This window comes from Canis aureus, chromosome 27 (genome assembly GCF_053574225.1).
Source record: "Canis aureus isolate CA01 chromosome 27, VMU_Caureus_v.1.0, whole genome shotgun sequence".
In the NCBI taxonomy this organism is placed as follows: Eukaryota; Metazoa; Chordata; class Mammalia; order Carnivora; family Canidae; genus Canis; species Canis aureus.
The window spans coordinates 35249642-35266205 of NC_135637.1; the positions used below are offsets into that span (position 1 = coordinate 35249642).

Sequence of the window (16564 nt, forward strand, 5' to 3'; positions counted from 1 at the left end):
CCCACAGGTGTAAGGCATGGCTGGGGCCTGGCTGTTTCTGTAATGGATAGTGATGGCAGGAGTGAGGCTGCCCTGTGCCTATTGGGATGGATGGAGACCAATAAACATGGGTTTAGACAGGTCTAGGAAGAGGTGCCAATATGAGGCAGCTAGGCTCCCAGGACGGGGATCCCACCAGGACCTGACATATGACATCTGGGGATCAGGGCCCAGCCATCAGGACGGGCAGCACAGAGGACAGAGCCCACCGTGTGCCTAGAGGCGGGGCCTCAGGGCAGGTGTGTTGGCAGACGTGGTGTCAGGACACCAGCGTGAGCATGGGATCCAGGCAGAGCCAGCCTGGCATCTTGCTGAGACCCGTAGAGTAGGGAACAAGAGGCAGGAGGGAGTACAGGACGGTCCTCACGCACAGCCACACTTGCAGCCCCACCAGCAATAAAGAGCATGTTTAAGAAGAAGGGTGAAGACAGAGGTTTTGTTCCAGGGGTCCCAGCAGAGGTCTGCTGTGGGGTAGGGCCGAGCTAGGTGTAGCACACGGGGAGCAGATGGGATGACAGCCTGGACTGCCTGTGTGGCCACGAGGACTCAGTGTCACCACGGTATCTCAGAACCCTTGGGTCTCAGTTTCCCCATCAGTCCAACAGTGATAATGATGTGTGCATACCCCCTTACAAGCTCTCTGTGTGGGTCAAATTAAGCTAAGAAGGTCAAAGAGCTCCAGGTCACCTATATGATGACTGGCCGTGCAGGCAGGCTGTCCTGGGACGGGTGGGGCCATGCACTGCCAGCCGTGGGTCGCCGCTCAGCCACAACCTCCTTGACTGGACCCAGCCTCCGCCTGGCACTCTACCAGCACTGGTCCCTCCATGACAGCCTGTGTAACACTTGCTACACTGCGGCCAGGTTCAAGCTCTGGTCTGTGCACGGGCAGAAGCGGCTCCAAGAGTTCCTTGCTGACGTGGGGTAAGTGACCACTTTGGCCTGCCCCTCAGCCCCTGAGGAAAAGGTCCCTCCCCTTTACTGTGACCAACATCCAGCGGTTGCCTGTTTCTACCTGAAGCGCCTCACCTGGAGACTCCAGAGTATCATCTAAAGATCCCCTGTTTGCATGCTCTCCGTCCTACTGGTATTGAGCAATCTCCGTCTAAAGCCAGGTCCCTCCGCCTGCCTTTGGCCCAGGGCGTGATCCTGGGGTCCCGGGATTGAGTCCCGCATCGGGCTCCCGGCGTGGAGCCTGCTTCTCCCTCTGCCTGTGTCTCTGCCTCTCTCTGTGTCTATCATAAATCAATCTATCTATCTTTAAAAATAAATAAATAAATAAAATAAAGCCAGGTCCCTCTTGTGACCAGCGCTTGTCATCTTTCCAGCCTGCCCTTGAAACAGGTGAAGCAGAAGTTCCAGTCCATGGACATTTCCTTGAAGGAGAATTTGCGGGAGATGATCGAAGAGTCTGCAAATAAATTTGGGTAAACTCCCGTTTTTCTGGATTAAGCTTGGTTCAGGCTTCAGCTTTAACCATGTTCCTAAAGTAATGCAAAAACAAGATAGCACAAATGAGTGTGATCCTGTCTAGCCTTTCACTAGCCTTTTAACTTTGGGTTAAAAGTGGGTCCGGGGGGGTGGGAGGCACTTGGCGGGATGAGCACTGGGCGTTATGCTAAATGTTGGCAAATTGAACTCCAAAAAAAAAAAAGTTAAAAAATAGTAATAATAAAAAATAAGTAAAATTACTTGATTTAAAAAAAAAAAAAAAAAAAAGTGGGTCTAGAGAAGTCCAGGTCCTTACATCTGGGGCCAAGATGCAGACCTCTAGGTTGACCTGATCTATCACTCACTGAACACAGGCAATGGCCCTGGGAAGGGCCCCCTGAAGCCAGGTTCAGGCAAGCTTTGCCTAGGAGATGCTGTGGCTGCTCCTAGTATCCCGGGATGTGGGAGGGGGCCACACACACATCTCTGCTCTGCTCCCCACCAGTGGAACAGCTTTGGACAAGGCTCTTAGTGCCCCAGATTACAGGGCTAGGATGTCAGGTCTTCTGCATTCTGGGACCAGAATGGTCTTGCCATGAGCCTTAGCAGGGGCCAGGGAAGGTCACTAGTACATCTGCTGGCCTGGCCTGGCAGTGAGAGCGCACCACAACTTGAGAGCACTCCCACATGCATGCAGGGATAACAGCAGTGTTGCTTCCTCCCACTGCAGGATGAAGGACATGCGCGTGCAGACTTTCAGCATTCACTTTGGGTTCAAGCATAAGTTCCTGGCCAGCGATGTGGCCTTTGCCACCATGTCGCTGATGGAGAGCCCCGAGAAGGATGACTCAGGGACAGATAACTTCATCCAGGCTCTTGACAGTCTCTCCAGGTAGTGGGTGTGGCTGTGGGCTGCTTTCCCCACAGGCCACCTCTGGATCTCAACCTAACACTCTTCAGGAGGCACATCACAGGGAACCCAGGTGTGGGGATGACTATGTTCTGCAGAAACTGAATCACAGTTTGTCAGAACCAGGGGTGCATGTGACACCTTTCCTATCCATCTTTAATATCTTTAATATGCCACTTCCTCTTGAATCCTTTTAATCTCCTTTTTTTTGTTGTTAAAAACTTTATTTATTCATCAGAGAGACAGAGACATAGGCAGAGAGAGAAGCAGGCTCCATATAGGAAGCCCAATGCGGGACTCAATCTCAGACCCCGAGATCACACCCCAAGCCAAAGGCAGACAGACGCCCAGCCACTGAACCACCCAGGCATCCCTAATCTCCTTTCTTTTTGATTTAAAAATTTTTTTCACCTCCTTTCCCTCTTTAAGCATTATTTGTGGTGTTTATTCATCCTTGTGTTTTTTTCTAATCTTTATTTAACAATTATTTTCCTTTTATTTCTAATTTTTCTTATCTCATTTCCTGAGATGCCTTGTTTTGTGTTTTAATGTCTCTTAGTTTGCTTTGAAATAGAACATTACAGTGTTGACCTTTTGGGGGCACATCTTTCTAGAATACTTCATTGTCCATAGGGATGCTCAGTGGCTCCTTATCCCTTTTTTACTGATAGTAACTTTGAGAAGATTTGACCTTGGTTCTTGTCTGTTGTTCTTTTTGTGTGTGAATTTTGCTTCCCTGTCTTTCGGGGGAGGCATGATTCAGACAGCTTTTTGAACTTCAGAGAACTGCCCTTTCTTTTGCCTTTGTGCAGTGTTAAAAAAATGTAAGGGTAGGCTTTCTGGGGTTTCCTGGCCCTGTTTCCTAGCATACTTTTTCTAAGCAGCTTTACTGAGCTATAATTCATATACTATGTAGTTCACCCATTTAAAGCGTACAATTCAATGGATTTCAGTATGTTTACGAGGTTGTACAAATATCACCACTACCTAATTTTAGAACATTTTCATTGCCTCATAAAGAAAACTTGCTCCCCTTAGCCGTCACCTTCCAAATCTCCCATCTCTCCCAGCCCCAAGCAACCACCAATCTACTTTCTATCTTTATAGATTTACTATTTTGGACATTTCATATAAATGGAATCAGACAATCCTTGGTCTATAAATTTGAGGCTCCTTTCCCTTAGACTAATATTCCCAAGGTTCATCCGTGTTGCAACATGAAGGAATTTCTTTCCTTTTTATTACAAATAAAACTGTTTGGACATCCCATATTTTATTCATCCATTAATCAGTTGACAGACATTTGGTAGTTTCTACCTTTTGACTGTTATGAATATGCCACCATAAGTACACATGGATACATTGTGTGGATACATTCGTTGCTCTTGGGTACAGTAGAATTGCTGGGTTATATGATAAGTCTGTTTGACTTTTTTTTTTTTTAATTTTTATTTATTTATGATAGTCACACAGAGAGAGAGAGAGGCAGACACACAGGCAGAGGGAGATGCAGGCTCCATGCACTGGGAGCCCGACGTGGGATTCGATCACGTGTCTCCAGGATCACGCCCTGGGCCAAAGGCAGGCGCTAAACCGCTGCGCTACCCAGGGATCCCACTGCGCCACCCAGGGATCCCTGTTTGACTTTTTGAATAATGGCTAGACTGTTTTCCAAAGTGACTACATCGTTTTACATTCCCATCATCGGTGTATGAGAGTTTGAATTTGAACCCCAAGTTTTTAATCTCAATTATCAATGTCCAGTTTATCTTTATTCTTGTTTCTTATGGTTTTGATATGTCATATCTAAAAAGCCATTTAAGAGTTTTATAGTTTGGGCCTTTACATTAGATGTATGATTCATTAGAGGTAAAATTTTATGTCTGGTGCAAGGGTTCAACTTAATTCCTTTGGACATCCAAATTGTTCTAACATCATCTGTTGAAAAGACTTCTTTCCCCTGCAGAATCATTTTGGTGCCTGTGTTGAAAATCATAAATGTGGGAATTTATTTCCAGATTCTCAATTAATGTTCTATCAACTGGTATGTCTATCCTGCCTTCTAGCAGCAAGTTGTACTAATTGAAATCTGAGCCATCTTGGTTCTTATTTCTTTGTAAATGCATACCCATCCCACCTAAAGAAGCTTGTAGGATTTTTTCTTTTCTTTTTAGTGTTTTGTGATTTCATAGTGATATGTCTAGGGTGAATCTTGCTTCATAGGTTGTATTGGGTTCTCAGGTGAGCCCTTTTAATCCAAAGCCACAGATTTTCCAGCTTGGGAATGCTTTTATACTATTTCTTTATTATTTCTCTTACACATACATCAGTGTTTTTTGTTTTCTCCTGGTTTCCTAGAACAATACTCTGTCTCTGATTTTGACTTATGTTTTCCACATCTGTCTTGTTATCAATGTGAAGGAAGCTTCTTTATCCTGTAGTCTTTGAGTGAATTTTTAAATTTTTTGCAGTCACTTTACTTTTCACAAACACTTCCAGTTTCTGATTGTTCCTTTTTCATGGCATCCTGTTAGTGGTTTATGAATGTCTTAGTTCCCCAGATCTCTTTGAAGATATTAATTAGAGTTCATTTTAAGTTTTATTTTGTTCTCCAAATTATCTCTGTTTCATATAGGATCATTTTTTTCAGGGGAGGCATTTCTTAAATATCTGGTGGTACTCACATTCAAGACAGGGACTGTGGAAGCCTTGTGAGGCCTTAGGTCTCTGGGTGTAGCCTACTGGCTAGAAGGCATTGCTTCTATCTTGGTGGGTGGGGAGCCAATATAACACTTTGGGACTCTTAACTTCTGGGTGCCCTTCTCCATAGAGTTCATTTTAATGTATTTAGAGGAGAACGCTCCTTTCTGGGATGGAGGTGGGTGGATAAAAATCCATCCATCGAGTGTTAGGGTCCCTTATATCCTCCCTTTTGCCCTTGCCCTTTCCACTCCTCTGTCAGAGCCCTCTGGGCACTTTCCAGGACCTGCTGGGCGGTGTCTTCCCTCTTGGCTTTCAGTCTCCTGTCTTCTGATGCCAGTACCCCCTCTCACCTCTCATGTTGGTCACTGTGAATTTATACATGTTTTAATCCTTTCTAACTGTCTTTCTTTTTCTTTTGAGAGAGAGAGCATGAGCAGGGGGTTGTGCAGAGGGATAGAGAGAGAGAGAGAATCTTAAGTAGGTTTCATGCCCATCATGGAGCCTGATGTGGGGCTCGATCTCACAACCCTGAGATCATGACCTGAGCCAAAACCAAGAGTCTAGACGCTTAATCAAATGAGCCACCCGGGCACCCCTAATCCTTCCTTTTATTTGAAAGGGAACTCAGGAAGAAAAGAATAAAACTCATACCCACATACCCTCCCAGGAACCAAAGGTTCTATTTGTGACTGTGCTGAAGTTGTGTGTCTGCCCTGTTACAGGAGTAACCTGGACAAGCTCTACCATGGCCTGGAACTTGCCAAGAAACAGCTGCGAGCCACACAGCAGACCATTGCCAGCTGCCTCTGCACCAACCTTGTCATCTCCCAGGGGCCCTTCCTCTACTGCTCCCTCATGGAGGTCAGCCTTCCCATGGACAGATGGGTTCCCATGAACAGATGGGTACCAGGCCATGCCTGCCAACAGCCCCCTCTGACTATCTCTGTGTCCTCCCCTACAGGGCACTCCGGACATTGTGCTGTTTTCCAAGCCAGCGTCCCTGAGCCTGCTTAGCAGACACCTGCTTAAGTCCTTCGTTTTTTCGGTGAGGAACTGGGTGGGTGGGTGCCAGAAGGTAGAACCTCAGAGAAGAGCTAGGACTGGGCATGAGAAGCTGGCCATGGGGTACTGGTGGTTGTATACCAGCTATGGGGTCTAGGAAAAGCTCATTTTTTCTGAGCTGTGTTTTTCCTTAGCTGATCCTTGGGAATCTCAGTTCCTATAAGCTCTGATTTCATCACTTGGCCATCCTGGTCACTTGGACAAGTAGGAAGGCACCTTATGGAGTACGTGGGGCTAGGGCTTGTGTTCAGCTATGGCAGATGAAGGGAAAATGAAGTTGATTGTAGCACAGACTTGCTTCACAGCAAAAGTTTGTTTTCTGGGCTGGCTTTCCCTTTTCCATGTATGGTTCCATCTTCTGTATGGCCTAACATTCTTCTTTGCCTGGCTGGGACAACCCCCCTACCCAGCTAACATCAGGCTTCCCACTGGGTATGATCACAAAAGGGAGGATCCTGCATATTTCAACAATCAAAGTCTTACTCTGCTTCCTGGATGAAGGTTTACACTGGGAACTGCTTTAAACAAAATGCTTAATAGGAGGTTGACATTATCTCATACTGCTGAACTGACCTATGAAATGATTGAGGATTATGTGAAGACAATCAAATAATGACAAAAGGTGGACCTATGAAATGATTGAGGATTATGTGAAGACAATCAAATAATGACAAAAGTCCCCAGGGACAAAAGTCTTCTAGGCTCCATTCAAATCTCAGCCTTCTCATTTACCAGTTGTATGATGGGAGGTCAATTATTTGACCTCTAAGCCTCAGTTTCCTCATCTGTAAGATCGGTGAATATTTTCACAGGACCCATCATTTATCAGACATTTTTTTTTTTTTTTTAGATTTTATTTATTTGTTTATTTAGGGGGGAGAGAGAGAGAGACCATGAGGGGGGCAGGGTAGAAGGAGAGGGATAAGCAGGCTCTCTGCTGAGCAGGCATCCGAAGGCAGATGCTTAGCCAACTGAGCCACCCCTCAGACATTTCTTAAGCAATCACCACCAGCCAGGCTCTTATGTCATAAGGTGACCAACTATCCTGGTTTATGTTCTCGAATGCCCTTTAGTCCTGGACAAACCAGGATAGTTGGTCACCTTTGTTGTAGGATGTAGATACAATGGATACATCTATGAAGGAAATTGAGTCTCCATGTTGAGGGAGTATTGCATGTTGGTAAAACAGACAGATGTGGAAAGATTATTTATAGTGTCAGATGGTAGCACACACTATAGAACAAACTGAAGCAGGATGAGAGAGGGGTTGGTTGAGGAGGTCCTGGAGGAGGTGACAACTGCCAAGAATCTAAAAGAGTTGAAGGAAGGAACAGCCAAGAGACATTGGCACAGAAGGAGGCTGGGAATAGGGTGTCACAGCGTGGGAGGGCAGCTGGAGATTTGAGCATCTCTGATGAAAGGAAGTCCCTGGAGGCTTTTGGGGAGTGGATGGCTAGCCCTATTAGGGCTCCTAGGCACTGAATGGTGCACTCACCCCATGGGACCATGACTAAGGGTACACTTTCCCTTCACAGACGAAGAACCGGCGCTGCAAGCTGCTGCCCTTGGTGATGGCTGCACCCCTGAGTGTGGAGCAGGGCACAGTGACTGTGGTGGGCATCCCTCCAGAGACTGACAGCTCAGACAGAAAGAAGTGAGCTAGGTTCTGCATTTCCTGGGAGTTGGGAGCCCTGGGGGTGTCATTGGCCTAGGGACTCTGCTGAATTGGATATCTTTACCTTGAATGCCACATCAAAGATAGCCTTTTCCACCATGTGGCAAGACTTTGAGGGCTTAAATATGTGGGCTGCAGGTTAACCATTGAGCCTCTGCCTTACCACTTGACTGGACTTTTAAATGCTTTTAGTTTGTTGAAGGCCTCCCAGGCAAGAGTGTCTGACTCCCCCAGCAGGACCAGCGTCAGACCCACCCAGGATAGGCTCACACCTACACGGAGGTGTGATTATGTGCCCTGGCTCTGTGTGGCCTTGCATGGGAACCTCAGGTCACCCACTCCAGAAATTAGGCTTTACATGCAAAGTTCCTCAAGACCAGCTCTGTATGATGCCTTCAAAACCCTCATGAATGATCATTCACCATCTTACTTGGGCCTCACACTAACCTTTGAGCAGAGCCAGACAGTATCTCCCATCCCCACCCCCACCTCTGTGAGTCAAATTCACTGCTCACTGAACCCCAAATTCAGGCATTTGCCAAACATTTAAAAGTTCAGTTACAAGAACTAACATACAAGAAAGTGTTCACTAGGTGTGGGCGGGGATGTGCACACCCAGACTGCCTGCCTGCCTGAGCTTGCTACCACTCCTGAAGCAGAGCTCACCTGTGCTTCCATGGTTTGGGCAACAGGTAGAGGGTCCAGCTCCACCCGCATCAGCCCTTTGTGCATATTTTTACGAAAGTGACTTCGAATGGTAGGAAGCCTGTTAAATGGATGACAATTTACCTGTTGTCTCTTATTGGACATTTAGGTTATTTTCAACTTTTTGTTGTTATAAGCAATGTATTAGTGGGTTTGTGAATGCACAGGCTCATCTTTTTGTGCTTTTGAGAAGCTTCTCCCACCGTGTTCTAAGTGTTTTCCTTGCATCTGCTGATCTGAGTTCTCACTCTCCTCCTAGAGCAAGGTCAGGTTTTCTCCCACCCACTCCACACCTGGTGTCGGCCCAGCAGGCTGGGCCTTGAGGGGGTCCCCAGTTCTCTCTGCTGCTCCCTTCTTGCTCTGCATGGCCAGAGAGCCCTGGGACAAATCCCAGGGGCCACATGTCACCGTCCTTGGGTGTCTTTGCCTCTCTGGCAGAGTCAGTGCTCCCCAGCACATCCCAAGAAGTAACCTTGGTGAGGTACTGACAGCCGGGAGCAAGACACCCCCACACAGCTCCCTGGTGGGGCAGCTCAGGAGCCATGGACCACTCGGTGTCCTGCGCCCTTCAGCTTTCCCAATTAGCTCTTAGTGGCCTCTGCCATGGAAGACATGGTCTTGGATCTGGATCAATCCTAGCTCTGCTCTTGTGAGCTTTGACCTCCTCCTGTGTCTGCAAAGGCCATTTAGTAGCAAGTTGAGAGAGACAATGGACTTTTTTTAAGACAAGTGCTTCCATGTTGCTGGGCTGCTTTCCAAAGCCATGCTGTGGATCTTGGATTCGTAGTCACATGGGGTGGAGCTGGCCAGGAGCTCCTGGGCTGGGTTCCCAAGGCAGCCAACAAGCACTTCCCCCGTGGACCACCACAGCCACCTGCGTCCTCATTGTGGCCATCGATCTGTTGCTATTTGTGACTGTGCTGGTTTGTGGTTAGCTCTGACTGGTGTGCACAGTCTCTGTGAGAGTTAATGTGGAGGCCTGAAGCACATGCCCCTCCTTTGCCTGTTCTCCCTGACTGTAATCAGCCAAAAGAGTCCCTTTCCCAGGATGTTCTCCCTCCACCGTCAGCCTCACTACCTGCTGCAACCCTGAGCTCCCAAGGGGTGGATACGAGCTCCTGGCCATCCCTCTGCCCCACACCTTGCCCTTAGCAGCCCCAAGTGGGCTGCACCCTGGCATACTCCTGCCCCCCACTGAGTTACAGTGGCACCCAACCAGTTATAGTTACTGCACCCAACCCTACAGGCTCCTCCCATTCCCCACCCTGCTGTATGCGACTCAGTCTCATCTGAGGCCCCCGCATGCCAACATGGTTCCCATTGAGCCTCTGCCTCTCCTGTCCCAGCTGTCAGCACAGTGCCAGGTATGAGGGAGGCTGCAGTTAGGGCACCGTGGAAGGTGCCCAGGGACACTTGTGCCTTGAGGGCTGAGAAAGGTTCAGCTGGATGCAGGTGGGAGCAGCAGTGAGAGATGGTGACTGTCCAGTGAGTGGGGGTAAGGCCTCAGAAGACTGGCCCAGGAAGGGGTACGAATGCCAATAAGCAGAACTGGTGGCCAGGGAGGAGTCTGGGCTAACTCCAATGTCTGTCCCGGGGCCTTAGGAAGATCCATTACAGTGGATGGGCCCCCCAACATGCTCTTATGTGTCTACAGCTTTTTTGGGCGGGCATTTGAGAAGGCAGCGGAGGGCACCAACTCCCGGACACTACACAACCATTTCGACCTCTCAGGTAAGAGTCTGCTGCACTGGGGCCCTTTTAAGCTCAGTGCTGACATCGCCAGGAATACCTTGTCAACAGCCCTCTCACTTTCCTGGAGCCACCCCTGGGCCTGTCTGGTCCAGGCAGCTCAGGGAGCTCTAGGATGCCCAAGGTCTACGCTCCTCTCTGGGCCTCGATGGGCTCCCAGGGCAGAGAGGGAATGGGTGTTGCCCATAAAGCCCTAGGCCTGGCTTCAGCCTTACAGTCCAGCCCTTGAGACCACTTCACCAAGGAGTCTGGAGTACTGGCCACTAGAGCCTCCTGGGCCAGCCTCACCTTGCCAGGGTCACCTGCCCCTCCTGTGGGTGTAGAAACAGCAGGGCCAGCAGCAGCCTGAGGGCACCACCTCCAAGGCTATGCTGGCCACCACCACAGGCCAGCAGCTCCTGTCTGCTGTCATGCAGAGTCCCACCTGAGGGCTGCCACATGGTCCTGAGTGCTGGCCTGGGCATTGGCCCCACCCTGATGTTGCACGAGCCCAGGGAACGGAAGAACCAGTCCAGGTGGCTTTGTAGACTGGTCAGTGCTCCCTGCAACACCCAACAGCTTCTCCATAGGCCAATGTGGAACATGGTTCACGTTCCGCCACATCTGCTTTTTATTCTTGCTGATAGATTTTTAAGTAAAATGGACGTAGTGACCCCTCACTGCTTTGGTTAGTGTGCTTGGGCTGCCCTAACAACATACCATAGACGAGGGCCTTAAACAACAGAAATGTATCTCACAGTTCCGGAGGCTGAAGTCCGAGATCAAGGTGTCCACGGGGTCGGTTTCTTCTGAGGCTTCTCTCCTTGGCTTACAGATGGCCATCTCCTGGCTGTGTTCTCACATGGTCATCCCTCTGTGTCTGTGTCCTAACCTCTTCTTATGAGGACCCCAGTCAGATTGGATTAGGGCCCACCCATGTGATTTCATTTAACCTAAAAACATCTTCAAAAGCCCCATCTCCAAATACAACACATTCTATCTGAGGTGCCCAGGGTTGGGCCTTCCACACATGAATTTGGGGACAGTATACTCCAGCCCATAACCCCCATCTGTCAGAAAGGACAGTTTCTTGCATCACCATCAGCTGATTTGTTACAATGAGTCCCAGAGACCCAGTGTTCGCTCCAGCTGCCTTGGAGTCTAGAGCTGCTCCATACCAGGCCCACTCAGGCTGCAATTCTGTGTTGGGTGCGTTCACTCCCATTCCTACTTCATGTCCAAGATGTGGGAGAGGTTGGTGCTGGCCAGCCTGCAGGATGTCCCAGCTTCTCACAAGGGAGGATTTGTGGGCTGGAAGCTGCTTGGCTTCCCATGTGGGTGGAGACCTGGGGGAGGAGGGATGTGCAGCAGAGGGAGTCAGGCCAGCACCCACATGGATAGGCTGGGCCCAGGGTCCCTGGAGCCATGGCCTGTGGCACAGATGGCTCATAGGACCAGGCTGGCCTGTTTTGCCCTGTTTGATGAGGGCCCACATGCTTATCTGAGCCTGATGGCCCCCAGAAATGGGGGCAGCTCACATTGTGTCTCCCTTCTGTAGAAGAGGACACTGAAGCAGAGAGACTGGCAGTGCAAGACTGCAGGCTATCCTCCTGCCCGGCCTCAGGGCCTCCTGTAACCCACCTTGGGGCATGGCTCCGTGTCCAGCAGAGTGGGAAGGCCTTTCTCTGCCCAGATCTGTTCCAAACCACCACATCCCTGTGTCCTCTCCATTGACGGTCACTGCTGGTCCCCTAGCAGCCCGGAGGGTCTCCCACAGACTGTAACCCCAGCCAGCCTCACTAACAGGGCAGCCAGCAGTTCCTGAGGATTAAATACAGAGGGACAGAGAAACAAGCTCTGAATTTAGAATATTCCAGGCCATTAAGGGGCTGAGTACATTTTGGAATGTGCTAAAGGGTGGTTCCCATCTTAGATGACCGGGAAGAGGGAGTTAATACACTCTGACCTGTTTTTCCTACCGTGCCTCACTCTCGGCCCGACTCCTCCACCTCACTAGATGTTTTTCTTTCATTACCTCAGTAATTGAACTGAAAGCAGAGGATCGGAGCAAGTTTCTGGATGCGCTTGTTTCCCTCCTGTCCTGATGGTGAGACGTGGGGGAGGGGCGGGAGCTGGAGAGTTAGTGGGGTACTTTGGGGGGGTGGGGGCTGCTGCCGCAAAACCAGCCCTGAGGGGTAAAGAGGGCCTCTCATTCCCTGCTTTGAGTTCCCTGCTTTTTTTTGTCCTCCAACCAAGGCTTCTACTTCCATTTCAGACCCAAGCAGGGTTCCTGAGGAGATTTGGGGCCAACACATTTTTCCCAGGGGCGTCTGTCCCAGGGCTGGCGGCAGAGCCACGATTCGGGCATTTTTGAAGGAGCTAATTTCATTAAGCTCCTGGGACCCCTTCAGCAAGACCTGGCATTGACCCTCTCTTGACCATGCTGTGGGCTGGGCATCAGTGAGTGACATACAGGCCTCCTGGCACTGCTGGGAAAGAGGGCGACCCTTGGGGGCCACCTGGAGCCTTGCCACCCTTTGCAGCCTTATACCAGGCCCTGGGCTAGAGAATTACAGAGGCTTCTATCTAGGCTCCTGTGTGCCTGACTTAGAAGAAGACAAAGCTGTTGGCAGCCACTCAGCAGATAACTATAAAATGTCATCTCTGTGGGCCTTGCACGGGGGTGAGGTCTACAGTGATGCTCACCAGCCAGAGCTGATCCCAGTGCCACGTACACCATCTCTTTCTTGAAGGGCCCCTCAGCAAATGGGCCGGGGGCCCGTTCTGTACCTGGTGTCCACTTCTCAGCCCGAGGCCCCCCACACAGTGGATGCCCCATAGTGTCCTCCCCCACCCCTACCATCCAGAGTAAGCTGGAAGCTGGCTGGGGCCAGGTGCCCTTCCCCTGTCAGGGCCTCAGTGGGCTCTGCTGAGAATGGTATAGGGGACCTCAGGGACCCACAGTCCCTCTTTCAGGGTAGGCAAAGACTTACAGGGTTCATGTTGGGGAGAGGCTCTGGGCTCAGACCCTCTGGGTCCTCAGCAAGATCTGTTGGGTACCTCACAAAGCTGGGACTGTTTCCTCAACTGAAACTGGGCTGACACCCCTTGGGCAGTGAGTACTGAGCCTTAGGATGGGGGCAGGGTATAAGTGTGGGACCCAAATCAAAGGTTACAAGTGGGAGCTCTCAGCAGGGGGCCGGTGTGTGGGGCATAAGCCCTCCCCTGCGGCCTGATCAGTGATGACACCAGTGTCCTGCCAGCAAGACAGTGCAGGGTGGACCAGCTGGGCGGGGGAGGAGCAATGTAGGGGAGAAGCCCTGTGAGGTCCCCTCGGGGCTGAGGCAGGGTCTCTGAGGTGACATGGTGGTGGAGGGCTGTGAGGCCCTGGGGGTTCTCCAGCAAACGACAACCTGGACCCAGCCAGTGGGCACCCTGGTTCTGCAGTGGCTCTCCACTCACGGCCAGCACTGCTCTGCCCTGTCAGTGGTGGGGGCTACTCAGAAGCAAGCCTGGCGTGCCAGAGGGAAGGCCTGGGCAGTTTGTTTGCTTAATTCAGAGAGACATCAGAATCGTTGAAATTTACTTTTCTTTCTTTCTTCTCTAGAGTTTGATCTCCGCAGACATGACCTCCTCCTTATTTATATTAACTGGGTTTTATTGGACCATAAGTTATGGATGTAGTTTTAGATGCAGGGACAGTTGGTTTTTATGGAATAAAATATTTTAGACAAGGTCCCTCGGTCTTGGTTGTGGTCATAGTGTCAGCACTTGGTTTTGCCCTGAGCTTTCTGTGGGTACAGAGGAACCTTTCCTGTGCCCTGGGTGGCCTTGAGGCCCAGCAGTAAATAAGTGTGGGGGGTGGCCTCCCAGCTCCCTGGAGAGCAGTGGGTGGAGGTTGGGCACCTCAGCACCTGGATCTCTGCATGGCTCTGTGCCGACCACTGCCCAGCGTTGCCAGCTGGGACCTGGCCCTGCCCTCCCACCACTTCTTCCCATCTGCCTGGCCTGGGCAGCATCTCGAGCCCACCCTTTTGATTGTGCCTCCCTCCAGTCCCCCCTCTCCCCATCGTCACCCTCCCGTACCTCCTATCCCCATAACCTCCTACCCCCACAGGCACACAGTACCCCCAGGCTGCTGGGAGAGTTGGACAGATAGCAAAGGCAAAGTCCCGACCCAGGAAGGGTGGGGCTGGCTAAGGGGCCCCAGACAGAGATGGCTTCACCGGCATCCTGGTCACAAAAGGTTCAAGCTAGAGAGAACCTTGGCAGCTTTCAAAGTGTGCAGAACAGCAAGCGTTCTCAGAGGAGCTGTGCAATCAGCTGGCCCCACTCTCCCAGATGTCCCCAGAGCCCCTGTGAGGGTTGAGGGGATCTAGAGGCGAGGAGAATGCCATTCCTGCCCTTTGGGGAGGAGACAGCTGTTCACATAAGTGCTCAAGGCCATTCGGCTGCTCTGCCTGGAGTAAGGGTGCCAGGGAAGCAAGCAGGCTGGAGCGACACAGCCTCCTGGGTGTGGCGCCTGGGGCCTTGGGCAGGAGGAAGCAGAGTGGTTTGGGTAGGCTTTAGGCTGGTAAAGAGCCCAGAAACAGTGGCCTGGAACTGAGGACAGAGGTGGGTGGGGCCAGGTCTCAGGGTGGCCATTGGGAAGGGCTAGTGGGCACAGTAGGGTTGGCTGCATTGGAGGCCAGCTCCTCTTGCCTGACCTCTGGCAAATGGAGTGTGCCCCTAGCCATCCCAGCAGGAGTCAGGCAGCAGCATCCCGATCCCCAGGGCCCATAAGCTGCCCACCTTGACCATTTGCATTATTGCGACTGCACCATTCCTTTGGAATCTTGCTGATGCTTAGGGCCCAAAGGACCCAAAGGAATCTGAGAGTTCTGGACTCATGTGGGATACAGGCTTGGGTCTGTACACCTGGCCAAACACCAGCCTGGCTGGCCCCAGGACCTTTGTTCCAGCAGCCGCGTGGAGGCCCTGGATCACACACTCTTGCACTCAAGGGCTGTTTGTGGTCCCTGCTGCCCAGACCCAAGGGGGGCTGCCGAGGACTTCTGTGCCATGGGACACATCCCGCTGCAGCTCATCCCACTGCAAGGAGCTCAGGCTACCGAATATTTTGGTCTCTCAAAGTCCAACTCCTGGGATTCAGGGCAATGTTCATTGCAGCCGTCCTTAGGTTCTTCCCCTTCCTCACAGGGGGTAGCCTGACCATGCCTGGGAGACTGCTTGCCATTGGATTTGGCCCAAGCATTTCTGGACAGGGCCCCCAAGGCCAGGTTTGGGGGCAGATGCCAAGCCCTGCTGGCTGGGCTTCCAGCTCCTCCCTACAGGCCCCACCTCCATCCATTGCTGTCTTTACTCCTGGCTTTTGGCAGAAAGTAAAACTGCATTAATTTGGAGTGCCTAGAATGGGGCTGGAAGCAATGAACCCTCAGTGACTGTGACAGATAGCTCTGGTGTGCTCTGTTCTGTGACCCCCAGCCCCCAGGTTCCTGGCCCAGGCCAGCACTGGCTCCTGGGGGGCCCTCATAGGAGGAAGGTTACACAGGGTGCTTCCAGCAGGGGCTGGCACAGAGGTGCTAATGGTCAGCACAAGTCTGGGCTGGCCGCCAGGCCAGCAAGATGAGCACAAGCCCTGCACTGAGCTGCGCTGAGACTGGAAACAGAGCCAGGACCAAGGGGCTGGAGCCCAGCCCGGGTACTCTAGGCAACCTGCACAAGTGCCTCCTTCCCATAGCCACATGCTTGTGGACCTGCCACTAGGTCTGCTGGAGCCCAGCACACATCGTGGATTTGCTCCTGTTCCTGCTGCAGTGGTGGCTGGAAGGTCCCAGATGTCTGGCCATTTGCCGCGATGCACAGGCAAGCCCCGAGAGGGCAGGTGGAAAACACCCAACCTGTGGTGCATGGAGCCCAGCCTCTTCTCAAAGCCGGCAGCCTGGCAGCTTTCGCTTACCACTTCCTGCATCTGAACACCCCACAGTCTGGGTACTGGCTGGGGGGCTTGGAGGGGGAGGTGGATTTCCAACCTGCATCCTCTCCTCAGATCTGCATCATCCTCTGGCCCCAGGCTCTGCAGATCTCACCTTCCTGGGTTGCCGCAAACTGTAGCTGTGTGTTTTTACCACCCAGCAGGAAGGCGACTGGGTGGCAGGGAGGACCAGGGATAAGGCAATGGATCTTCTGGATCCCAGGGGCAGCCCTGGGAGGTCTCGGAAAAAGCCTTTCGGTGAGCAGTTGGTGGGCAGGTGGATGAAGGGGGCTGCTGGGCAGGAGCAGTGACTGGACAGAGGACAGGACACAGGTGG

The 16564-nt window shown here is 51.4% G+C and overlaps 1 protein-coding gene across 2 annotated transcripts in view; it reads left to right on the top strand.

Annotated features, from left to right (window-relative positions):
- The window catches only part of CDC45 (cell division cycle 45), a 32516-nt gene extending 18525 nt beyond the window's left edge, over positions 1–13991 (top strand). The window contains exons 11-19 of one of the 2 annotated variants that reach the window (XM_077874686.1): positions 832–963; positions 1368–1466; positions 2201–2362; positions 5806–5944; positions 6045–6128; positions 7681–7799; positions 10180–10251; positions 12289–12360; positions 13861–13991. In XM_077874686.1, coding sequence (XP_077730812.1) covers positions 832–963; positions 1368–1466; positions 2201–2362; positions 5806–5944; positions 6045–6128; positions 7681–7799; positions 10180–10251; positions 12289–12358 — 877 coding nt within the window. In that variant the 3' untranslated portion in view covers positions 12359–12360; positions 13861–13991. The remainder of the gene's footprint in view (positions 1–831; positions 964–1367; positions 1467–2200; positions 2363–5805; positions 5945–6044; positions 6129–7680; positions 7800–10179; positions 10252–12288; positions 12361–13860) is intronic. The other variant, XM_077874687.1, reaches the window with a different exon arrangement.
- The last annotated feature ends 2573 nt before the right edge of the window (positions 13992–16564 follow it).